Source organism: Peromyscus californicus, unplaced genomic scaffold (genome assembly GCF_007827085.1).
Source record: "Peromyscus californicus insignis strain IS unplaced genomic scaffold, ASM782708v3 Scaffold_3__1_contigs__length_106647218, whole genome shotgun sequence".
NCBI lineage: Eukaryota > Metazoa > Chordata > Mammalia > Rodentia > Cricetidae > Peromyscus > Peromyscus californicus.
This window is the reverse complement of record NW_026294551.1, coordinates 40380272-40406554: the sequence shown is the minus strand read 5'-3', so window position 1 is coordinate 40406554 and position 26283 is coordinate 40380272. Positions and strand designations below refer to the sequence as shown.

The following is a 26283-nucleotide window of genomic DNA, read 5'->3' as shown; positions in this document are numbered from 1 at the left end:
TGGTGCTGCTTTCTAGTCGAGTGACCCTAGTCAAGAAACGTCCCTTCTCTGACCCTCAATTGGATATGGCAATATTAACAGTATGTATTTAACAGGGGTGTGTCAAGGACCCACATAATGCAGGCAAAATCCCAAGCACAGTGCCTGGCACATCAGAAGCACTCCTGCTATTAGGTTTCAGTGCCACTGGGTCCCAGACGAGTTTTTGGAGGCTCTCTAACTTCTACCATCTGGGCATTATCTTGCTCAACCTATTCATTCTGAGCCCCAGCACAACACTCAATAAAAGGGATTTGCTCCTGTCTGGGGAGATGGCTCAGTGGCTAAAGTGCATGTTGTGCAAGTATGAGAACCTGATTTCAGATCCCCATGTAAAAATCTGGGAGTGGCCAATGTGTATCTATAAGCCCGATGCTGGGCAGGATGGAGGCAAGTGGATTGCAGGGATCCTTGGCTAGCCAGTCTAGCTGAAACAGTGAGCTCCAGGTTCAGTGAGAGACCCTGTTTCCCAAATTAAAAAAAAAAAAAAGAAAGGAAGGAAGGAAGGAAGGAAATAAATAAATAAATCTGGAGCACTATAGAAGATGCCTAAACTCAACCTGCAGCCTACATGGGCCGCACGCGCGCGCGCGCACACACACACACACACAGGGTTGAGGGGTAAGTGTACCCAATACACATGCATACACCACACACTCACAAAGTCAATAGTCAATAAAATGGAATGGCAGAGTTAACAGGCTATGATGTCTGCAATAACAGGAATGAGGGCTAATTTAGGGAATCTGAAGAGGATTCCCAGGAGGTCCCAGGAATTCCCTCTTGAGAATGCCTGCCCTGGCCTGTATCCTCTTAGTGGTGGGCATTCAGAAAGCCAAGACACACTCAATGGGGCTCCTTAGCCAGAGAGGAAGCCGTGCTGGCTCTGGACTGGGTCTTTTTTTTTTTTTTTTTGAGCTGAGGATCCAACCCAGGGCCTTGCGCTTGCTAGGCAAGCACTCTACCACTGAGCTAAATCCCCAGCCCTCTGGACTGGGTCTTGATGAGCACTTGCACAGGGTACTGGGGCAGAGTCGCCCTCCCTACCCTCCCCCTACTCCTTGTTATCTGTTCCAGGCATCGCAAAGGAGCTGGCAACACAGACAGCCCCAGCCACTGCCAAAACTCCATCCAGAAAGATGCTCAGACAGGAAAAGCAAGAAGGAAACAAGATGTGCCTGGGTCAGACACACCTATGCATACCAGCCCTCTCTCCAGCCTCCGCCCCACCTGACCTCTGCCATCTAGATCCCAGTGGCACGGCTTACCAGGAACCCATGACCAAAACTTCTTGGTGAGACCAAGAGCAGCTTGTCACATGGTCCAGAAAGATAGAGAGGGCGGTGGTACTAATCTCTCTCCAGGGAAGTTGGGACAGGGACACCTGGATAAACCTATTTTACTCCAATATCTTCTTCCCTGAACCCCGGAATGTGGCTGCCAAGATGAGAAGTCCCCAAGCAGCAGAACTGGGATTCTTTAGGTAGTTTTCTTTCCAGATGAAGTAAACAGTCCTTCACTCCTGAAGTGGAGAAGAGGGACATGTTGCATTTGGGGACCTGACAGGCAGTTTCTGGCCCATGAAGGGCATATCCCCATAGTAGGCAGGAAAAGAACAGGGCTGAAGAAAAGAACTCCACTCTGTGAGGATGACAGGACCATGGACCGGCAAGATAGGTCAGTCAGTAATGTACGTGCAACAGCATGAGGACTTGAGTTCAGATCAACGGGAAATGTGTAAGAGTTAGGTATCGTGGAGTGTGTCGATTAACCCCCATGTAGAGAAGGCAGAGACCGCTCCTTGGTGTTTGCTGGCCAGTCAGTCTAGCCTCAACAGTGAGCTCCACATTTAGTGTGAGACTGATGATGATGATGATGATGATGATGAAGAGAGAGATTGAGGAAGAGACTTCACAATGACCTCTGGTTTCCATAGGCCTATGTATACCCACACAAACACACACAAAAATGGTAGGACCCCTCAGCCTTCCCGAGACAGCCTCCATCTTCTCCAGGAGTAAAAAGCAAGTATGATCAGGTATCCCCACTGTCTGGCTCATACACTTAGCATCCTCCTTCCTGTCCAGAACAGAAGGTCTAGGGGAACAAGAACTAACACTCCCTCCCTCGTGGTTGGCCCCATGACACCTGTGGGGTTGGGAGACAGTCACAGTACTGTTGTGAAAGTTGGGGTGGAAGAAGGGGAAACTGAGTTAGGGTAAAGAGAAATCCATAATGTCCATGTCACTGGCAACCTGCCCAGAACACTATGCTATTTCCAGCTAGGACCAGGAAAGTAGGGTGAGCCCTCAGCCTCTCTGACTCCTGAGTCAGATACAGAAGCTGTGGAGAAGAGCAACCTAGACATCATCTTGGGGGAAGTGTGTCTCTTTCCTCTGGCCATCTCTAAGTTCTGGGTCCCCACTGCACTTGTGAGCTGGGACAAAGGCCTGGCATGTATTCCTGTCTTCACAGAACCATCCCCTACCTCAGGAGTGGATCCTGTACTCCTCACCCCAACACCACACACACACACACACACACACACACACACACACACGGGGGGGGGGGGGAGGGAGAGAGAGAGAGAGAGAGAGAGAGAGAGAGAGAGAGAGAGAGAGAGAGAGAGAGAGGCGGGCACATGCAGCTGATTGCTGGCTTGCCTCTCCTTGGGATGGTTAATAAGCCCTTAGGTGACATTAATTGCCACCAGGCATTAGGGACCTAATGAGAATGATCTTCTTTGACTACTCCAGCATGGTCTGTCCCCAGGGCCTCCAATGAGCCTGTTAGCCCTCCCCAGCCATGGGGGAGGGGCAAGAAGAGGTAGGCAGGTTCCAATATGAATCCCAAACAGGGACAATCAGTGGCTAGGAGGAAGACGGTTCCCATGGCCATTCAAGCCCATTTCCCCCAAAATGATCCTTTCTGGAGGAAAAGGTAACTCACAGGATCTGTAGGGCTAGGACCTGAGTATGGCAGACAAGGTGTGGGCAGAGCGTCCACCAACTTTGCTCTGACCCCATAGCCCCATACTCTATCTGGTATAGAAAGACGACTCAAAAGCTCCATCCTCTCATATGGGCTATGCCCATGGGATTGGAGACTGCCCCTCCCGAATAGGGCCGATTGAGATCAAACGTCTCAGGATCCCCTCATGACAACCAATAATTCTGTCCGATCACTGCCATTGATCCCATGTCCGACTGACGGTTGACTGTCGAGTCTGATTTGGGTTGCGTTCTAATGGAAGAGGTGCGGTGGTGGGAGTGAATGAACGCCCCCACACCCCTCCCTCTTCGGCTGATGACTAGGTGGAGTACAGAGGGACAGTTTCTCATATCCTTCCAAGCCCTCCAGAGGCTTGGAAAAACAACCTGTAGGCAGAGGCAAATCCCTCCTCTGCCCCCAGCGGCGCGGCGCCCCTTGCTCATCCCTGCCCGAGGAGCTCCAACCAGAGGAGCTGGGCGCGGCAGCAAAGCGGATTCCCACCGGGTGCCCTGCAGAGACCTACGCGGACTCAGAGGCTGTGGGAGGCTGCCCCCTACCCGCGCCTCGGGTAGAACCGCTGAAAACATCTCCGGCACCCGGCCGGGAGCTGGCATCCTTTGAAAAGGGACATCGGCGGCGGCGTCTGTGGTGGCGTCTACCCAGGAGAACCGCAGTCGCAGCAGCGGGTCGGCCCCACTCGGATCCCAGCACCAACCTGAATCGCTAAGGAAAAAATTTTTTTAAATGTAAAGCGGAGCAGAACTGAACGGCGAGGCCAGCCCTGGGCTGACTCTCATTAAGGAGCCGCGCGCGCCCCCAGGCTGGGAATGCGGAATGGACACGTGGACAGACAGGGGAGCCGGAGGAGGGGGGAGTCTCCGTGGCGCGCGAGCCGTGGGCCGCGCGCTCCGGGGCCACGTGATCACGGGGAATCTGGGAGGGGAGGGAGGGAGGGAGGAGAAGGGAGCGAGCGCGCCAAGCTGGGCGCCTGCCCGCTACGGTCCGGGTGGGCGCTGAATGCCGGACCGAGGAGGAGGGTGGCGAGCATCAGTGTGTGTGTCTCTTTCTGGAATCATTTACGGAGGAGCGCGGTGGAGGCGGTGGCTACTGCTTCGGGCAACTGTGGCTCCCCCCGCCTCTTTTTTTTTTTTCCTCCCTGCTCCTTGATTCTTCTTCTCCCCCCACCCCACGTCCAAGGAGAGCTGGCCCCGCTGCAGGCATCTTTCTCTTCGCTCGGCCTCCTAGGCACCAGCTGCTGCCTCCTCGGCCAGGGGCCGCGCAGGTGCGGATGCCTTAGCCCCCTGGCCGCGCTCCCGCTTCTCTCCATCCGCAGCCGGGACTGGAGCGGCGATCCGCTCGCCCAAACTGACTCCGAAAGAGCTACAGCCTATTCCCTGCCGCACCAAGGCAACGGGCAAGCGGGTGTCCAGGGGCAAGGCGGGGGTGATGGGGAGGAAGAGGCGTCGGAGACTCTGAACCCCGGAAAAGTTCAAGGTTTGTGCAGGTCCCCCCGGGGAAGGCGAGGAGCGGTGCGAGGCAGGGCAGGGCACCTCTCTGCTGAGACAGCGACATCCCACCCGAGAGGAGAGAGAGGGTAGCCCAGTGCTGCCGCGGGCTGACCACCCCCTTTTCCCATCCTACAACGCTCACGGGCTGGATCCTGGAGGAGACGCTCCGAGAAGAAATGGCTCGAGCTGGGGCGCCTTAGCTGGCTTTCCCGCTCCCTCGCTTCTCCAAGCCCCATCTCTATGGGGCAGCGGGTGCCTAGAGCTCCACCCTTGCTCCAGCCATCGAGCCCCAGCCCGGCCAGGCGGCGCCGAGTCGGCCTGTGCTAGCGCAGACCTGAGTCGAGACTGGAGAGAGCACGCTGGAGTCCAAGACCGAGCTCTGTGAAGGGACAAACATCTGGTCACCTACCTCAGGCGTTCTATCTGGGCGTCGCCTAGGGTGGTGGCGACCTGTGTCGCCTGTCTCATCCCTGCAAGGAAACTTTTCCTTCCCCGGATGGATTAAAGTTGCCTGGATTTTCTCTTTCTTTGCAAAAGAAATCGTTCGTTTGCTCCCGACCTGGGATTTTCCGGGCTGCTGCAGGGCGCTTGGAGGAAGAAGAAAGCTGCGCTGTGTGTGTGGGGTTACCACCGAAACCAAAGCGATCCGGGCTCGCATTGGGGGATCTGCACCTTCGAGCGTGTACGGATCGGAGAGGCGCGGCGAGACCAAGGGTTTCGGCACGCAGCTCTCGGCAGCCCCCGGGACGCCGGTGGCCACTGGGCCCCGGGACCGCACGTGCGGCTCCCCCCTCGCCTCTCAGATCCTGCAGGGGGCACCAGCCCCGGGAGGTGGAGACTTCTCCGGCCCGGAGCTGCGCCCCCACTGGCTCCAAGGGTGTAGCCGGTGGCGCCCGGGACGCCCCCTCCCCTCAAAGTGTCCCCAAATTGCGCTCTCTGGCCCCTGAAGCCTCAACAGAGACAGCTGGGCTCCACGGTGAGTTGGAGGCGACCGAGCCCAGCCTGAGACAAAGTCGCCGTGGACTGCTGCCCCCTAGGACCCCTCCTGCCCCCACCTCTGCCATGGCCCCAGGGATGTCGGGCCGCCACGGCGCCGCCCTGCTCTGCCTCTCCGCGCTGCTCGCCCACGGTAAGTGTCGCGGCGCAGACTCGGGGTAAAGATGCGGCGGGCGCCCCTGGAGGGGGCGGAGGGAGAATCGGAGGAAGGAGCACCCTCATCCTACTGCTCCCCTGGACTCTCCGCCGGCGCTACCAGCAAGGCGTCCCTGGCTGCCGCGGGAGCCTGCTAAAGGGACCTAGGTCGGGCCAGGGGAGATTGGAGGAGGGGGTCTTTCCCGTGGTCTCCGAGTTAGAATGAAGGGTCCAACCTGAGACCCTGGGGGCGTGTCCGCCCACGGATATCTAAAGGGATGCCAGAGATCAGCTAGATTGGGTCCCCGGCACCCGGCCACGTCTCCCCGTGCAGACCGCGAGGCTGGGGACTACTGGGACCCACGGGATCTCGGCTTCCCGGCCCTGGCGCGCAGGCGGGTGCGGGGCCGTGCGGCCCGCTGCCTGGCTTCCTGCGTCGGGCCTCGGGCAGGGACGCGCACGGTAGGGGCCCGGGAGGCTTGTGAGCTGCATCTCAATGGCCGGCCGGCTCGCGGAGCAAGGCGGGCGGGGGTCTGGGCAGCGGGCACGGGCCGGGAGACTGGCGGCGCGCGGAGGCAACGGGGCCGCGCTCCCGCGTTCTGCAATCTGTTGCGTCTGCTCCCCAGGCTCGCCCCGGGCTCCGGGCTCCGCTGGAAAGGGGTGACGGAGGGAGGGGCCTGGGGTGGCGCACCCAGGCAGTGAGACAGCGAGGATGCAGGTTGGAGGGGGGGGGGTGTCTCAGGACAGCCTTCCCCACCCAGAGTGGAAACTCAGATGAGCCAGGAGGATGCTGTGGCGGCTTCCGCAAGCTGGAGATGCTCCAGGAGGCGAGGGGCGCTGACCTAGCCGGGAGGGAGGGAGCTGTGGAAGCCGGTGAGGGTATAGCCCTCTGCTGCGCCCAACGTGGAAGCAACTGACCCAGGACATTTTTTTAACCAGCAAAGGACCCGCTACCGGTGGGGGACTCTGATGCCCCGCTCTGAGGGGTGAGCCAAGGACAGAACTAGAGTGGGCCATGGTGGAGCTGGCCATCTGGAGGTTTTAGAGAACCCACCATGTGTGGTGGTCAGCTTTTGCCCGAATCTGTGCACTCCCCGGGAGCTTGATTGAACCTGCTGTGAACCCACCCAAGGTCTTTAACCAGAGGCATTGCTCCCTCCGACTAGGGTGCATTCTCAAGGTTGAAAGAGTAAGAAAGTATGGCTTCTAGAGATTGTAGGGTCCGAGGGCGAGGAGGCAGAGGGGAACAAGCTGACCCCCCCCCTCCCCCGGTGGCTGGGTTCCTCCTGCTGTGGGGTGAGCTGTTTTGCCTGTGGTTCAATGGAGATTGCTAGTCTCTTGTTTTTTCACGGGAGCAGTGAGCAGGCAATGGCTAGCAGGAATAGGGTATAGCGGGGGATCTAGGGGCGCAGCCAGAGAAGAACCTTCATCCCTGGGAGAGATTGACAGTGGGTAAGGGTAAGACAGCTGTGTGGGCTGATGGTGACCAGGAACTCAACCTAGCAGGCCTCTGTTTAGGAATGGCTCTTAACCTCTGCTTGAGTTCCATTATGAGCTCAGCCTTGGCCCCTGGGCAGCTCAGTTGCTGTCTGTGTCCCTGCTACCCATTGCATAGTCTCTGGTCTGGTGGTAGAGATCTCTTCCCCTTCCTGGCCTGCCAGAGCTGTCTGCTTCCTAAGCCTCTGCCCTAGGCAGGCCTTCTGGAGTGTCCTGCCTGCTGTGAGCCTTAGCTAGGGCTCCATGCTGTCTCTGGGCCCAGGGTGCCCATCTGCTCTGAGCAGGGACTGCTGTCCTTAACCTGTCTGTACACAATGCTAGCACAGTCCTTGGATGCTTAAGACTAAGGGCTGACTTGTGGGAAGAGGACAGTGGAGGAGGTGGACAGCGGCCTATTGTCCCTACTCCGGGCTCCCTTTCTGAGCCCTTCCCTGAGCTCTGATGTCTCTTTGTCAACCCATGCCTCAGTTTTACTTTTAAAACTTGGACATACCCCAACAAGCAAGAGCAAAATGAAAGAAATGAGTCTTGTAAAAATGAAGCCAGTCTGGGCCCCAGGCCTTCATCCTGCAGGACTGCCTAGGACCCCTCCTACCAGCGCCCCCCACCCCACCCCGTTTGAGGAAGGTCCGTGGACTTACCATCACTTAGGCCAACTTTCAATAGGTTTTCAGGGCTGTTCTAGGTTGCTGGGGGGGCAGGGGTGGAGGTGGGGGGCGCTGCTGCAGTACACAATGCCTGGCAGGCGACTGAGGCCGCAGGGTTCTGACCACACAGCCAGACTGGAGGCCAAGCAGCCTGGGCTTCTGTCTGACTACGGCGCCATTGGGCAGGGTGACCTTGGGCTGCCTCCCTAGTGGCATGTCCCCCTCCCCCCAGCCACAGCATGTGGTCTCAGGCCCGCAAGTCCCTTCCTCACATGCTGCCAGACAGTCAAGCCAAGCCCTTGTATGGACAGAGCACCACACCCCTTCCGGGCCCAGCTCAGCCCTGCAGGGTGGGCAGAGTAGGGTGTCTGGCTCTCTCTTGCCCTGTTTCCAGTCTCGAAGAGCTAAGGAGGTCGTTTTCTAGTATCTGTGTTTTGAGTGACAATCCTTTATTTTTAGTTTGAGCAGGAGCCTAGGGGGTCAGGGTGGTGGCTGAACCTGTTGGAGAGCTGACTGGGTCTGCTCTCTTAGTAACCTTTACTGGCTGCCCATTGCCTATGGGACCAAAGAGCAAATCTCTGCCCTGGCATCAGGGTCCCTTCTGATCTTGCTCCAGTGTGCATCTCCCCCCACAGTGCTCTTGACCTCTCTCCTTCCGCCTTACGCGAGCCCTGTCTCACTTCCCAGGCCTCCGGAGTCGGCACCTTGCCTCCAGAAACCCTTACCCAGCCTTCAAAGCCCAGATCCAACAGCACCTTCCCCAGGGACTCTTAGACCATCCCAGCTCCTCAGCCCTTTCCTGAATGCTCTCCTGACACTTCCAGATGGCTGCTTTTGTGCCCAGTTCAAAGATGTTATCCACAGGCCTTAAGCCCCTCGCCCCAGCCCTATGGCTTACATACACTCTCGGGTTACCCTCATCCCCAGTCCTACACACACACAGCAGGTGGGTCAGAAGTCATGGGTGAGGGGAAGCAGGCTCAGTGGGGTAAGGACAGAAGAGGGCAGGGAAAGAGACAGGCTCAGCCTCTAGGAGAGGAAGAAGCAGGAGCAGGCCCAGGCCATACTCCTTGAGTGACTCCTTCAGGCTGTACCTCCCAGGGGGCACACTGGGCCATGGTCTTGGGAGGCTACAGCCTGTCTGACACACCCCAAGACTTTCTCCTGCAGGTTGTGTCTACCCGCCCCTACTGTGTCTCTCTGGAGGACTGGGCAAGCAGCAGGCCGGGAGGAAGGCCGGTGGTGGTTGTGGAGCTCAACTCTGTTAATGTGTGAGGCCAGTAGGTGGGGGTGTGTTCTAAACTTGGTGGCAGAAAATGAGCTTTGCTGGAATGCAGCCTGAGGACGGCTGGGTGTTGGGCTCCAGCTACATGAGGCTCTGTGGAAGGCCAGGGCTGGGACTAGGCCCTCAAAAGACACCCGTGAGGTTTCCGGGGGCAGGGGGTAGGCAGGAGGCTACAAGCACAGGCTCCAACCATCAGGATATGGCCCACCAGCCTGGGCAGGGTCTGGCCTTGTCAGCTTCCAACACCGAAAGAGGAGACCCCAGGATAGCCAAATCCAGCCTTCTAATATGCATGGATGAGGAAGCAAACATGGCAGAAAAAGGCCTGGAACATTAAACTGTCTCTGGAGCTTAAATGGGGTTCCTGGTTTAGCCCAAAGCCCCTAGACAGGTTTTACTACCTCTGCCATCCCAAGATATTCTGCAAGTCCCAAGCTAGCCCACAGTGGTCAGCCATCCTGACAGTCAGTCCTAATTAGCCTTCCCTAATACCCCTGGTCACACACCACAGGGCAGCCGATAGAATCTCAGGGCTGAGTCTCACTCCCTGCTGGACCTCCCAGCCCAACCCCAAAGCCCAAAGATTCCCCACCTTGTTCTCCCTCAAGGCACTTTATATCCAGATTCATCATCAGTCCAGCTTCTTAGAGGGCTGAGACTGGAGGAACCCAAATCCAGGACCTGTTTGGGCTACAGATCAAGTTCAAGGCCAGCTTGGACAACTGTCTCAAAAAAGTCAAAGAGAAATCTAGGGCACAATGGTTGTCTACCCTGTGCAGGGCCATAGGTTTGGCTCCCTCCAGCACCACAAAAACAATTTTGTAAGGCAGTTTGGACTCAAGAGTCTGCGGGTTGCAGGGCACTCAGTATACCTTGGCCCAGGGAAGTCCTTTCCTCCTGAGTCCGTCTTCCTCCACCACCATTCTTAACCTCCTAGTTCTCTGGCCCCCCCTTCCACCCCTCCACCGGCAGCAAATGCCAGCACGTGGCTCTGATTGCCCTCCCTGCTCCTCTGCCCCATCCCTGGCAATCCTCCCTCCTTCCCTGCTTGAGCTCAACACGGAATTTTAATAAGAAATTAATGAGCCAGGTGTGTGCGTGTGTATTTTTAAGAAAATAAATGTCGTTTTCTATTTTCCTGCTCTGTCCTTTGAGCTGAAAAGCAGGGTGGGCCTGCCTGGCCATCAGTTCAAGCTGTCTGTGCTCTGCCTCGCTGTGCCCATGGTTGGGCCACATACCCACCCAAGACAGCGCCAGTACTCAGCCAGCCAAATGTTGTCAACGGAGGGTAAGTGGGACTTTAGAGAGGGGACAGGTGAGGCCAGTGGGGCAGCAGAGGCAAGCCAGCCTTCGGGGTAGCCCGTCACCCACGGCGTTGGAGTCCATTAAGTCACTGCCATGTCTTATCCTTTGTCCCTTTGGCTCCCCTTCCTTACACACACACACACACACACACACACACACACACACACACACACACACACACACGCAGCCACAACAACAGCAACACACCAGGCCTTGTTGGCTCTCAGCACCCAGCAGGGTGAGTGGGAAATGGAAGCAATTACCTAGATAATCCAATGCATGTTGCATGAATGAATGGATGCAAAAATGAGTAATTTGCTGCAAAAAAAAAGAGGCAAGAGTAGAAAAGGTAATTGAAGAAAATCTTTTGTTTTTGCTTTTTGCTTTTTTTACTAAATTATTTAGGAAATTATCTGCTTTTAGAAAGTCCCCCTTTTTATCAAACCTGAGTCCTGCCTGTTGCATTCTCTCCCTCAAATTTTTTTGGTTCATGAGAGTAGGTGAGTAGTTTGCGGTCTTCACTCAAGTGGCTTTCCCCGTTCAGGTCAAAGAGCTGGTAAGTTACATCCTTGGTTTGTCGAGCCTGTCAGCCTGTCTTTATTTACCTGGCCCTGTCTTTGGGCCTAGCAGAATGACGTGCCCAGGGACATCAGGATGGACGGGAAGCTCTTACGATGGTTGAGATTCTCAGACGTCTCCGGCACCAATCCCAAACATGGACACGGTGAACCCGAGGAGCAGGAACACAAGACTCCTTCCCACCTACCTACACTTGGGATCAGTGATTCCCACCGTGCTGCCAGGTGGCCATCATGTGGAGCCGCTTCCCTGTGGGCAGTTCTGGCCATGCCAGCTCTAAAGCCAGGCTTTCTAACACTGTCCCTGGAGCTCTGTTGCCATCAGGGACAGCAATGGCCTGGGCAGAGAAAGTGGGAGCCTGTGAATCCACCAGGCTGCTTGAGAGTCCCTCTTGATCTCTTAGGTGTGTCCAGTCTCTTAATGACTTTCTCTCTCTCTCATGTCATTCCCTCTGACTAGGACACTCTTCCTCCTTCTCCTCAACCTAGTCTTCAAGAGAGAGCAATCCACTCCTTTCACCCAGAAAGCCACTGCCTTAGTTGGGGATTCTATTGCGGTGATGAAACACCATGACCGAACAGCAAGTTGGGGAGGAAAGCGTTTGTTTGGCTTACACTTCCATATTGCTGTCCGTCACCAAAGGAAGCCAGGGCAGGAACCTAAATGGGGAAGGAATCTAGAGGCAGGAGCTGATGCAGAGGCCATGGAGGGGTGCTTACTGGCTTGCTCTACATGGCTTGCTCAACATGCTTTCTTATAGAACCTAGGACCACCCGCCCAGGGTGGCCTCACCTATGTGAGCTGAGCACTCCCACATCAATTACTAATTAAGAAAATTCCCCCACAGGCTTGCCTATGGAAGCATTTTCTGAATTGAGGCTCCCTCCTCTCTGATAACTCTAGCTTGTGTCAAGTTGACATAAAACTAGCCAGGACATCCACCCTGATTCTCAGATACCAGAGGACTCACTAACACTGCCACCCATACCGATTGGCCTGCCATTTGAATGGCACACTTCCTGGCTTCCCTCCTAGCCGTGATCATAAATGTGTCAGGATGCCATATGACCCCTTCCCTGCCATTGTCATCCTTACGTCCCCAGAGGCATCCTGGCACGCAGTGGATATTTGATGATTGTCTAAATGAACCAGTGCACAAACCCTTGTGTATATCCACGTCTTCAGCACTCAGAAAGCATTCAGTTGGTACTTCCTTACAATGCATGGGGCCGGGCATCATCCCAAACAGTCTTGGCGTGAACTCCTCAGGTTGCTGGATAGCTGTCCTTGGGCACAGTCAGGCCATGGTCAGGAGTACACACATTCATTGGGTATGCTGTGCTTGTCCCAGGCCAAAGTCCTGCAGCGAGTGTAGGGAGTTCGAGAGTGGCTGAGCGGTTTGTCATAGCAAAGTGAGCTCCGGCTGAATGGGGCATCCATCGTTAAGTATCAACTTCAAGGAGTGAGGAGGTGAAAGTGAGACCATCAGTATCCACAAGCCTTCACAGAGGAAGCATGGTGAAGAACCCTGGGTAGGCGTGGCCACTTGAGAAGGTGGGAGGCCCACAAGACTGGGGTCTGACAGAGAGAGGAGCCACCTGGCATCCCTAGAAGGCCAGATGCCAGTGTCCTCACCTCACAAGACCTCAGGGTGCCATGCAGCATTCCCTTCCTTCTCTACATCTCATCTTTTGACTAATTACCTAACTGCAAAAACCCTGCTCCCTAGGACCTGGGCCTGTCATGTACTCACTTGGCCTGATTTCATACCACAGTGATTTGGGGTGTCGTAATCAAGAGGTGGAGGCTCTGCCAGCATTCAGTGACTACAGAGCCTGCTTCCTGTAAGTCTCTGAGCAGCCTGCAGTGGTTCCAGGTCACCTGCTCTGGGACCTCTCTGCCTGCCTCATCACTGACCTGCAAGTGTCTTGGTGTTGACCTAACCTCCCACCGCCAGACACTAGCCACTGATTATCCCTGGTGCCCGCATCTCAGTCAGGGGGTTCGTCTGTCTCCTGCCTTGTTCTTCCTCTGGCGCCATAGGTGTTTGGGGCCTTTGTCTAATGGGAAGAAACTCTTCCACTGGAGGAAAAAATGGTCATTTTTCTCTGCTGCCAACACAGCGGAAAAATGATCTCAATTTTCTGTGGCTGTTTTCAGACAGGTAAAAACTGCCAGTAGCCAGCGCATGGGTGAGATAGGCTAGGGAAGACAGGCGGTGATGGGGCTTAGCCCCCCACTGGGGCACTAGCAGCCCTTCCTGGTACATTCTCTTCCCACTCCCGACCTTAGCCCCTGCTGACCACAAACCTGTGTTGGGCAGCCATCACTCTGTCTGCTGAGCACTGATGGTGCCCTTCCGTTGGCATCGGGCATTGAGTCGTCCCCTGGAGCCAGCAGAGGACCCTGTTCTGTTTCCACCCGGGTATGACATTCCCAGCTTCCCTCCTCCACCCACCCTTTCCCTGCGCTCAGCATTAAACTCCCTGACTCCATCGCCCCTTGTGTGATGGGGGCCAAGTTACTTAACCACTCTCTGCTTAAGCGTCTCATCTGCAAAGGGGGATGATCAAAGCGTTCCACTTGCGGGGTTTGTTGTGATGATTCAATGAGCTGTTTCGTGCCAACTCTTTCAGTAGATCGCACCCAGCACAGAGCAAACTCACAGAAATGACGGTTGTCAATATTATCATTACTAATGTTATTAGTGTGTGCCAGGAGCCATGTTGAGTGTGAAGATGAAGCGAAGCGATCTGTCTGTCCCTGCTAATCTGTTCTTTTTTTTTTGGGGGGGGGGGGTTGGTTTTTTTCAAGACAGGGTTTCTCCGTGTAGTTTTGGTGCCTGTCCTGGATCTCACTCTGTAAACCAGGCTGGCCTCAAACTCACAGAAATCTGCCTAGCTCTGCCTCCCAAGTGCTGGGATTAAAGGCATGCGCCACCTCCACCTGGTGCTAATCTGTTCTTAAAGAGGTTTGTAATGCGATGTTCTAGAGAGAGGAGACCTGTCTGCAAGGATGGTCACCAAACCATTGGAGCTGCCATGGAAGGGACTGGGAACGATGCAGGGAGGAAGGGAGGGGGAATTATGTAACTTAGATCATGGGAGGCATCTGGGAACAGGTGGTTCAGGAGCCCTGGTCAGGTTCCAGAACATGGTTCTGAAGGTGAGGCAGTCAGTGTCTCCTTCCCCAGGGAAGACAGAACCAGTGCAAGATGGCCACTGGCCTAGTGCTCAGAGCCTAGGGGTGAGGCTGCATGCTGGGAAGAAGTGTGGGAGGCTACATGCTAGGCATGTGCGTAGCCATTCCTTACCAAGATGTTCTGTCTAGAGATCTCTCAAAGCTGTGACCTTATGTTCCACGAAGTGCTCAGAAGCCATTGAGAGTTGTGGAGAGGGAGGACGATGCTATACAAGAAGCATTCTTAACAATGGCCAGGTCAGGGGACAAACTGCACATCTGTCCAGAGTGGAAGGAAGTTGTAGTGCTACCATCTGGAATTGTGGGTCTTGACATGGGAAGTGGCCATTAGCGGTCATCTCTAGTACCACCTGGCATAGTGAAAAGCCCACTTTCAGAACCGGATTTGTAGGTGAGTGCTGCTGCTGTGGCTGGCTGGGGAGCTGGAAGTGCTGGATCTCTATCTACAAATGCTGGTCTGCACATGTGCAGATGGAAGGTGGGGAGCCTGTGGCCCAAGACTCAGGACATGGACCTGCCAAGGCCCGGAGTTCCTGGAGGCACTTGCATTATAGATTCCTGGACAACACAACACATCAGAACCCAATCCCAGAGACCCCAACTGCCCTCACGGTGTGATAGAGGCCCAGCCAGCCTCATTTCACACCCCATCCATCAGCCAAAGCCAGAGGAGACATAGCTACTCAGGGCTTCTGTGAGCCTGTGGCCTGCAGGGAGGCCTCAGGAGCCAGTCACGTGGTGGGCAAGTATTGGGATCATGCCACAGCACCCCCGTCTGTCCCAACCCTTCCTACCACAGTGAAGTCAGGTGTTCTGAGAGCCGGGGACTTCGGAAGAGTGGTCCCCAGAGCCTCAGCTTTCCCACCTGCAGCCTGGGAGCAATGGAGCCATCTCTCAGGAAGCTGTGCAGGGGCAGAGCCCACCATGGAAGCACCCAGAGCAAACAGCAGGCACCTGCCGCAGGGCTGAGTAAACACAGGTTTCTTTTTTTCTTTCTTGCCCAGAGTCAAGCCTCTGCCTGCCAGGAAGCACATTCAAGATGTGCCAAAAGGCTTCCCGGAGAGCAGTTGTCTAGTGATTGGAGTTTTTGTTTTGTTCTGTTGGAGTCTTTTTTAAAAAAGCCTTAATGCCTCCTAGCTACTCACTGCTGGGATTTAGGACCACAGTAGCTATCTCAATGCTCTCCCCCACCGCAGATCTCTGCAGCAGCCCAGGTCTCTGCCTCTGACTCTGCCATAGCACAAGCATGACTCTTGTCTGCAGGGGCCTTGACCTTCTGAGATTCACATCCCTATCAAGCAGTCCCCAAGGTGGACAGAGGGTGACCTCCACCCCCACAGTCAGGGCCCTGGTCTCCCTGATCCTGCAGCCTGCAAGCTCACAGGGACAACACAGAATGAGTCTCTGAGGACTCATTACCCTTACGTGTACCGCTACATGTCTACAATGGAAAGAAAATCTTACCCACCCTATAGCGTCCTTGAAGGTGGGTAGTTAGAGCCACATGCCCCACATGGCACCTGCAGATCTTGTGACAGAGTCGTGCAGCTGCTGTTTTTAGTAAAGTCACTGGCACCAGGGAACTCTCAGCAGCCAACCCACGCAGGCCTGTCCCAGTGGCCCTCACACCCACTCCTGCCCCCACCACCTGCATTTTTCTTCTTCCTCTGCTGTTTTCTTTGCTCATCAGCTAGAGATGGCATGGATGATCAAACCCATCCTCCCAGGGCCTTGGGGGAGGGGTTTAGGGCCCCTGACTTTATTGCCCAACAGTAGTGTAGCAGAAGCCATGTGTGTCAGCCGCAAAGTAATTTTAACAATATATTCCAATCCATCTGTTCAAAAGATGGTTGTTTCCTCGTGGAAGCCCATAGGAAGCTGTGATTTGACGTTTGGAGTTCCCGTTTCCTTCTGTCGGGGTCACAGCCTCAGAATTCTGGCCTTCCATTCTGCCAGCAGCAGGCTCAGTTCCATTCTGAACCCCACCCCCAGGCACCCACACCAGCTCCAAAACACACATGTCTCACCCTGCTGGCTGGGTGCATCCAAGACCTCTTCCCCTCAGAGGCACTTCCAAGGCCTACTTTTTAGGGGCCGCACTAGTCCTGAACAGCTCCTCTTGATTCTCGAAAATCCCCTGCCCACTTAGAGCTGGCTCTGCCTTTCCCAGCTGGGGTGATTCATGGTGGCTAGGGATGGTGACCCCTCTTAGAAGCAGCTGTACCTGGAGCTCCTGCACCTCACCCCAACCACTGCCAGATTCTGGACATGAAGGTCAAATGCTGTCACCCTTCTGCTCAGCGTCACCTCCCCTGACCAGGAGAGTCCTTGGCAGCAGCGCCCAAACCTACCGGGACTGTTGTTTCTCCCCACCCTGCCTCTGTCCTCTCAGCTCTGGTCACACTGGCTTCCCAGCTGTCCTTAGCGTGCCTCAGAGGCTTGGTCTTCGGATCCCTCTGTCCTTTGATCTCTCAAGTGCGTCTTACCAGCGCAACCTTCACTAGTCAGCTCTGTCCACTCCCTCAGCGCTGGGATTTCTCCTACGACATAGTACAGAGGTATGTGTCTACTTGCTAAGGGGTTGAGCCCCCAGCTGAAGGGAGGGCCCTGACAGCAGAAAACACATTGGTTTTGTTGAGCGTTGTACCCAGTCCCTGGACCAGGGCCCAGCGCAGGGATTCTGAGTCTGTAACAGGAAAGGAAGGGATCCACCGCAGGTGTGGCCCCCCACTGTCCTCTCTCTCCGCCTACCCAGAGAACTGGCGGAGAAGCAAACCAGTCATTAAATGGGGGACAGGAGCCAGAGGTAGAGAAGTTATCCCTTCCTTCACTTACTCATTCACACATTCGTCTGGCGAATCCTGGCTGTGTGATTCTAGAGAAACGGCTTACCTTCTCTGTGCTTGGTTTCCTCATTTACATAATGGGGTACTAGCGGTAGGATCCTCATGAAGTCATTACAATGAATGAAGTGAGCTAATGTGGGCCCGGAAGAAGGTTTGGCTTGTGGCACGTGCTCCATAAACGGCAGCTATTGTTAACTTAATGCTGTTGAAGGCTTTCTCTAGGCTGAGCATGGAGCACACACCGAACATACATATGGCAGCCACAGGCTGGCACAGGGCAAGTGTGCAAGAAGGTTTGATGCAGTGCAGTTAATACCAGGTGGTAGAGGTGCCCACAGAGCACCTGGTCTTTGGAGAGGGCCGGTGGCACTTGGTACAGCTGCCAAGCTCTGTACCAAGCTCTGTGTGTGTGTGTGTGTGTGTGTGTGTGTGTGTGTGTGTGTGTGTGTGTGTGTGTGTGTGTGTTTGAGAGAGAGAGAGAGAGAGAGAGAGAGAGAGTTTTGTCTGGAGCTTGCTCACGCCATATAGCCTGCAGAAAGGAGTAAGTACTCTGAGGAGGTCAGGGGTCAGGGTCAGGGTGTGTTTCAGCTCTGCACCACACTGGGGGACACACTACTTACCCCGGCTTCAAACTCCTAATCTATGAAGGGGAAATCCTGGGAGTCAGCGAGCCAGAGGAAGCGGAGGCTCCAGAAGCAGATGGTAGGTGTCTTGTGGGCATCTCAACGAAAAAGGGAAGCTGAGGCTTGGAATGACTACTTCCTCCCTCCCTGTCTCACCCCTTGGCTTCCTCTTTCTTGGTCTGCCGCTGTTCCCTCCGGTCCCCTGCTCTGCGGTAGGGTACCATGGTCCTATAGCCCCAACCCCAAGAATCACACTCCTGCTCTAAGGCCCTGCAGGATGGTTTGCATAACACTATCCCTGGGCCTTGCCTTTAAAAGTCTTTCATCTTTTCTCTAAACAGCCCCTAAATGATTTCTGTAAATTGCTCTAAGTCGGAAAAAAAGAGAGAGAAAAGAAGGAAAAGAAAAAGAGAAAAAGAAATAGATAATAATGCCAGTGCCGGCTGCCTGATCAGAATGCCGATGCCTCTCCTGCCTCCACCTGTTCCTTCCCACGGGGTATCACAGAGCCCAAACCGTGCCTCCTCCCTCAGGCAGGAGGTGACCATCAGACAGGAAGTAGCCCCCCCACCCACCCACCGCCTGCCCGCCCTCCTGTCCCTGCCACTCCAGATCTCTTTGGGGATGTGTATCTCCCTTGTCGGTCTGCCACTCTTCTGGAGGAACTGCCCCTCTTGTCCGTTTAGGGGCTTCCTGGAAAAGGCAGGACCTGCCTCTCAGAGGGATACGGATCCCCTCTAGGGCCTGGTTTCTCCCACCATAGCTTAGACAGCACAGGCCGGTTCCGGGACTGAGACCTCAGGCCCTGGTTCCCTCGAGCACATGCTAGATGGTTTGATCCCCATTCACCCTGCAAAGCATTCCCCAGCACCTGCAGTGTGTCAAAGCCTCCAAAATGAAGCTTTGCTGATGAGGTCTGAGGGCTGCACTATTCTGTGGGTATAAAGATAAATATTTAGAGGCAGTTTGAGATACTATGTCCATTTAGCAAAATAATAGTAGGTAGTAGGTTCACCCCTGAGGCCGATGGCCTATCCAGGATGGGTTCCTGTTTCTGTTAACTGTACCACGCTTGAATTCCATCTTGTGAAGAGGAACTTAAACCCAATAAGACAGCGGTTGGTTACTTCCTCCTGCAAGCACAGCCCCTTAGAGGAGATCTAGAACCAGGCCCTACATGTGACCTGGCTCTCCTGGGGCAGGGCCTACACTAGAGGCTCAGCATGGAAGCCACCCCTATGGCCTTGGACCTAGACTCAGTCAGTCCAGACCACCACCACCCCCATGCCATCATGACCACAGCTCTGTTGGGACCAGAGGGCCAGGGTAGGGGCGTGCAGCTCTGGAGCAGTCTTGGCCTCCTTCTTCCAGCATCTCTCCTGTGTGCTCAGCACACTTGCTGCTGTGAGGTGTCACCATTGCCTGGTATTGCCAGCCCTGACATGATCATGTAGCCTTAAGTCCTTTTCCCTTTCCCAGGCCAGTTTCTCTGTGTGAAATGTAATAAGATTGGACGAAATCAGTGATTTCTCTACAATTTTATGCAGGGAGATGTATGCCATCCATGATGCACAACACATTATAACATCTTCATACAACACACACAGACACAGATGACAGGTGACACAGATAAAAAGCCAGCATCTGGATGAAGGAAGGTAGAGAGGTTTCCTAAGGTCTCATGAGTCCCACTTTCCCCAGGACCTCTTGGCAGCCCTGAAACACATCCATGAAGCCAATAGACAGGCACTGAGTCTGCTGTCACCATGCCACTGAGAACCCACAGGGCACTGTTGGTGGGAGCATCCGCAGACCTCCATGTTCCCTTTCCCTGAGACCCCACTCTGTTTTCCAGTGGAGGTGAGCCCAAGGGCGATGGGCTAGCTCCAGCACCCATAGGCACTGGATGGAGTCCAGTGTGATTGCAAATACAGGCACCAGAAAGGTTTGGGTGATAGCAGACACCAGTCCTGTCCACCTTCCCAGCAGGCAAACTCTTCCAGACGCCACAGAACGGCCATTTGTCATCTTCTTGTGCTCCCTCTGATGTGCCAAGCAGGAAGGAGGACTCACAGAGACACAGCCCCCGCTCCCTCTCCCACTTAATTGGAACCCAATTAAGTGAATAATTGTTACAAATGTGAAATCACCTTCCACAGCTTGGGGATGTGGCCTGCACACAGCATGAGCCACAGGCCTCTCTAGAGACAGACTTGGCCTAGCACTTGGATCCCCACGGTGGGGTGTGTTGACCTCCAGAGCTCCCTACTCTCCCTCTCCGCCAGCCCCAGCCCATGGCTGCTCCAGCAGAGTAATCCATCCAGGCTTCAGCCTCTGCTCAGACATTCACCCTGCTAGATTGCCTCTATGCCAGGCATGGCTCACTAACCGCGAGCTCATACATACCTGCTCACGGGAGCTCGCTCCTCATAAGTGGCACATATGCATGGGAAGTAAATCGAGGCAGGGAGATGGGTGCCACCGAGGACAATGAGAGGGACCCAACTGGAACATCAAAAGCCTTAGGCAAAAGCTTTCTAAGGAAGGGGATGTGCTCCTCCTGGGACTGTCTACAGTCAGTCTCTCCTGACAGAGGGAGCAAGGACAGGTATATAGAGAATCAGAGCGTGGAAGACAAATGGCTCACTTTAGGGAGTGTCCTCGAAGCCCTCGCAGTGAGCACCCCACGCCTCATAGGCATTTGCTGTCATCACTCATACCTACTGTCCTCGTCAGTGGTACCATGGTGGGGTGGTTTGTTTGGTGCAAGGCTCTAGGCTTTTAGGGTAGAAAGACCTCATTAGTGACAGACACAAAGCAAACAGCAAGTCCCTTTGCAACTGTGTGATGAGGACTTGGGTTGAATTGGGGTTGTCTGGGATCCGGAGTTGTCTGGATTCAGGAGCTGCTCAGTCAAAGGATGTGGATCTTGGCCACACACTAGGGTCTGCCGTTCAACTTAGCGTCTGAATTTGCTCCTAGGTAATTCTTGGGGGTAACCCAATGCCAAAGCAAGGCACAGAGTGGAGAAGAGCTGGGGCCCAGAAGCCAGCATTGCATAACACTCCTGGCCCTGAGATTTGTCTAAGGAGATTCCCCAGTGCTGAGAGACCTGGTGGGCAGGGGATCTGGGAGGCTGTCAGGGTCAGAGGACAGGGCTTGGAGAGTAGAAGAAAGTGTGTTGTGATGGGCCTGTGCTATTGGTGTGTGTGTGTGTGTGTGTGTGTGTGTGTGTGTGTGTGTGTGTGTGTGTGTGTGTACATTTTTGTGCACATATGTGCATGTACATGTAAAATCCAAAGGTCCATGTTAGATGTGTTCCTTGTCCATTCTCTGCCTTGTTGGTCTCTTACTGGCTTTGGAGCTCACTGTATTGGCTAGGCTGACTGGCCTGGAAGCCTCGGGGACTCTCTGTCTCTGCCTCCCCAGGGCTAGGATTACAGGGGCAGGTCACTACACCCAGCTTTCTATATGGTCTCCATATTTACACAGTAATCACTTAACCAATGGAAGCACCTCAGGTCAGTCCCCAGACCTATCTTCTAATGATTTGGAGGAAAACTATTTTCATTTCCTATCTGCTTCTGTGGCCCTTACCTTTCTCACTTGGGTCTCTGTTCCGGGTCTCGGTGCTCAAGGCAGGCTTCCTAGAGCCACTGTTGGGTCTCACTGTATGTGTAGATGGGGCTATTCACTGCATAAATTGTATATAATGTGTTTGATGGGCTAACCTTGGAATGTGAGTACTGACACCACCACAAGCTGAAGATCTGAAATCCGAAATGCTCCAAACTCAGAAACATTTTGAGCACAGATGGGACACCCCCAAGTGGAAAATTCCACACCCCGCCTCATTAAATAGGCCACAGTCAAAATGCAGATGCATTAGAAATAATATATATAAAATAACCGCCAAGCTATGTATTTGAACAAGACATAAGTGAATTTTGTTTTTACTCTTGGGTCCCATCTCTAAAATGTCTCCAACTGAAAAGAACCTGAAATTCAAGACCTTTCTGGCCCTGAGAAGTGTTTGCAGGCTCCACCTGCCAATTTCTAATAAACTGTTCATAAGCAGCACACTTAAAAGTTGAAGGGTCTGGGTGGAACATGAATTTGGGGTGGGATTAGACCAACATACTCTATTTGACCCATCGTAGCAGGAGTCCCTTGAGGGTCTTCTCTGAGGCGTTACTTTAGCACCCGGGCTGGCACAGGGGTCGGGGCCAAGGAGAAATAGCCAAGACCAGAGAAGAGGTGGCAGGTGAGGGACAGGCCTGGCCCTGAGCCAGCAGGGTGGAGCTGGGAATGCATAGAGCATGGGGATGCTTTTCTTGAGGCCTGGAGGCAGGAGCCCAAGAAAACAGCTCTCATAAATCAGATTCCAAGCAAGAAAAGGAGATGTGCAGCTGGAGAGCGGGAACTGTGAGGCCAGGCCAGGGGGTCTGTGGGAGCTGGGAAACATACATCAGCCTGGCTCCACAGGGGCTCCCGTTGCTGTTCGCTGTGGCAGAGAAAAGATCTCCAGGTTGGATGGTGGGTATCGATGGACAAGCAGCCTGTCTGCCGCTACCTCCTCCTCCTTCCTCATCCTCCTTATCTCATCCTCTTCCTCTTCCTTATTTTATTTATTTATTTATTTATTTATTTATTTATTCATTTATTTATTTATTTATTTATTTTTGAGACAAGGTTTCTCTGCGTAGTCGTGGCTGCCCTGGATCCCGCTGGCTGTGTAAACCAGGAAGGATAGCCCCGAACTCAGAAATTCGCCAGCCTCTGCCTCCCTAGGACAGGGATTAAAGGCTTGCACCACCTCCTCCCGGCATCCTGTCTGCCTTCTTGAAGCATAGAATTCTGGCAAAGACAGCCAACAGGCATCCTGTGGGCAAAGCTGCTCAGGGGCCTCTGGCCTGTCTCTTTCTATAGGCATTGGGGGAGAGGGGCAGTTAACTTGCCTCTTCATTAGTGAGGAGACAGAAAGTTGCTAAGAGAGGAAAACAGAGTAGCCTGGGAGAAACCTGTTTTTCTGTTGTCCTCTCGGAGGCCGAAACTACAAGGATCCGGTGCAAGGTGTCCAGGGAGCCCCACTTTCCCTGCTCCCAGGGGTTGCCATTGACTTCAGAATTAGGGGACTGGGGTCTCCACCAAAGCTGTTCTGTCAGCTCTGTGGGGAGCGATGATCTTTACCCAGAGGCCACTTTTGTCCCCAAAGCACCAGCCCTGCTTCCTGAGAATGGAAGACTCAGAGAGGCAGCCATTCACAGGGGAGATGACCCTGGTGGCCTTGGGGGAGGGGCTGTCCCTGACCACACAGGGTGACAGTGATTAAATGCACCAGCAGCTGGGCCATCGGGCCCTCCCTGCTGCTAATTTGGGTCAATTAAGCCAATTTGTCTTTGTTGACTGGATGTCCCTTCTCTGTAATGGCTTTGGCCCCTCTGAGACCTGGGAGGAAAAAATGGGGAGGAGGAGTCTCCTGACTACAAGGCTCTTCTCTCCCCGCTCTCCGCGACACCCCAAAGCCCTGGGCTCGGGGCTTCTGGAGCCTTGTGACCTCCGCATTGTCCTGGGGGTGTTGTCAGCAGCCTCATCCGGCAGCTGCCCCAGACTTCACCTCATCCCACAGCGGAGTGATAGGAACTGCTCAGAGTCAGCTCAGAAGGGAGCTGAACCTAGCCGTGTGGCTCCAGGCCCAGTATTCATCTGTCAGTACCTTCTGACCTCTGCACTCGCCCCAAGATGCTTACTGTGAAGTCTGGCCCTGCTGCTAGGAAAACCCCTCCCCAGGTTTCCTTGGAAACTCACTTCTGAGGTATCAGGTTCCACCTTGCACAAAAGGAAGGGAAGAAGGCTCAAAAATGGATGGCTTCGGAGGGAAGAGCGCTGCCTGTTACTGGGCATGCTCCTGAGAGCGTTCCTGGCCGTGGGATTGGGTAACCAAAGGTCAGAGGCCAGACTGCCATACAGCCTTGTCTCCTCTTGCTGTGAGCCCTGGCATGCCTCTTCATCTCTTGGACCTCAGTTTACCCATACCTAGCTCTGCAGGCATAGGAAGGTGGTTGGCCTGGGCCCCTATAGCTCTCATATTTGAAGGGTTGGCCTAGAGGTAGTGGGGTGTGATGGGCAGTTTTCTCTTATGCCTGCCTAGGAAATGTAGCATTACCTCTTTCTCCACTCGGGACAAGTGAGCCGGGGAAATGCTGCCGTATATAGAGACACATGGGGACCAAGAAGACACAGAGCTCCCTTGTGTCACCTGAAGAAGCTGTGTCATCTCCACAGAATCAGTGGAAGCAGGGTACGACCCAGGGCCGTGGGTCATGGAGGGGAGGGGCAGCAGTCTCTGGGGAGAGAACAACCAGGGAGCGGAGCTTGGCAGGATCAGTCCCAACCATGCACTCACGGGATTAGTCATGCCTCTGTCCCTTTCACACACAGAGGATGGCTTCCTTAGCCTACCCTGCGACAGGTGAAGATGGGAACAGGTCAGAGGGGGACAGAAATAAGTTGAGGTATGAGCCCATCACTTGGAGTGCTCTCTCCCTAGACACAGCTCATTGGACTTGTCCTGTGTGGCATCAAGGACACCTTCCCATAAGCCATGGCCCTCAGTCTGAGCTCTTTTATGTGGGCCCAGTGGTCTCTGTGGCTAAGTCCTGAGTGGATGAATCTAGGTGGACCAAAGAAGTGAGGGACTGAGGTACAGAACGGTGGCAGTACAAGAGATCTATGCCCCCTCCTTCCCCCACCAAGTGCCCTCCTAAAGGCTAAGCCCATGAGGCACATCAGATGTGTGACATGCTCACCTGCATAGGCATCAGTACTAAGAATGTGAAGCTAAAAGCTGATAGGCTCACTGACAACTCAGAGTCCCCCAGGGACCTAAGGGAATGGCTTAGTCCCTTCTCTTATTGCTAGTGTAGACATGGAGACCCTGGTGGTTCCTAGCCAGAAAGCTGTGCCAGATGTATGCCATGGAGGCCAGCCCATGGTTCCCAGACCCAGCAGTCTCCTTGCTCATGCTGAATGGACACCCATGCTGTTCTGGGTACCCAGGGAGAAAGGGAAGTGTATAGTGGTTTGCCTGCATGGGACCTGTCAGATGGGTATGTATCATGAGGCCGAGGGCAAATTGGCCTAGACCATGCAGGGACCCTCACGGCTCCTCCTTCCCCAGGTATGATCATGACAAGGTCCCCCAACAGCCAGCCTTTTCCTGGGGATGTTTCTGGGCTCCCAGGCTATGTCTTCCCACCTCCCTAAGGCTCCTTTGCAGTGCCCATACTTCCTGGGTACCCCCTCTGTGCTGAGAGCCTCAAGATACCCTTTGAATGTTCTGTAGACCCTCAGCCCTGCCCTTCCCCTAGGCTGGACTCCATATTGCCCCTCCCTTTACTCAGATGTCAAATGGGAGCCATAACTGTGGTCCTGCATCCCTCCCTTCCCAACCCTCCCTCCACATCGGGCCGGAGCCCACCTGGTGTCTGGACTCTCTTTCCAGGAAGTCATACCTGAAATGACAGTGAGCACCGTGTACCATGTGCCCAGATGATCCTGGGCCCTGACCTGGGGGCTTTTCATGTTTAATTCATTTATAAATGCCCCCCCCGACACACATAGCAGCAGCAGCAGCAGCAGTACATTACTAGCCCAGAAATGGCCAGAACTTGCCCAGGGCCAAATAGCCCTTGTCGGTGTGGAGCCAGGCCAAGCTCAGCAAGGACACTTGCTGAGTCTATGTTCCTCAGAGAGCTCTCAGGAAGGGTCTCTCCTGTTACTCTTCGTGTTCAGGAACTGTCACTTAGCTAGACCTGGGCAACTGCATCCTTAGAGCGCCCTCTTCAGGGTCTCTCCCCTGCAGCCCACTCTCTGAGCTCTTTCTCACATGGTCAGTGGACCTGTCCCCATCACCTTCTGGCACCCGTTACCCATGAGGAGAGGAGGTGCTCCCAGCTCCCTACTAGCGACCCCCCATTGCCCTGTTTTCTGACCTCACCAGGTCTTCTGTGTATCACACATTTCCTTACTCTCTTCCCCAAACACACATGTGCCTCACCCCACACAAATGACCAATGACATCAGAACTCAGAATCCTGAGGGACCCGAGTTCTCACTCTGACCATCAACCCACTCACTCTTCCTGACTGTATTTCTGTTGTGGTCGCTGTTTGCTTTGTGTTTTGAGACGGGACCTCAGTGTATGACCCAGGATGACCTAGAACTCACTGCAGTCCCCCTGCATCCATCCCAGAGTGCTGGGATTGTGGGTCGGCACTGTGACACCTGGCTTCCTAGCTAATCCCTAGGTGTTCTCCTCACTGGAGACTCTGCTCAGGCCTCCTGGATGGAGCTCTCACCCCTGCCCTATGATGAGGCAGCTGTTAGTTGTTTGGAGGTCTGTCCTCTCAGAGACCAGTTGTGACCTCCCTATGAACCCCCTGACACTCAGCAGGGCCTGGAAGGAAGGAATCAGAGTAGATGCGCGCTCTGAGGAGAGAAAGCCCGGTGAGTTGGGTAAAAGATTCCTATTTTCAGCAGCCGCCAGCGTTCCCTACCAAGTCAGTTCTGGACCAGGCCTTGGAAGCCCTCGCCCTCCTCACTGTCAGCCCAAGAGGAAGATGGGAAGGT

General features: G+C 54.4%; 1 protein-coding gene across 1 annotated transcript in view; it reads left to right on the top strand.

Moving 5' to 3' along the window:
* The first annotated feature begins 3978 nt into the window (after positions 1–3978).
* Positions 3979–26283, top strand: part of Tmem132e (transmembrane protein 132E) — a 57187-nt gene continuing 34882 nt past the window's right edge. Inside the window, exon 1 of the mRNA XM_052756735.1 lies at positions 3979–5667. Within this exon, the coding sequence (XP_052612695.1) occupies positions 5601–5667 (67 nt within the window). The 5' untranslated portion in view covers positions 3979–5600. The remainder of the gene's footprint in view (positions 5668–26283) is intronic.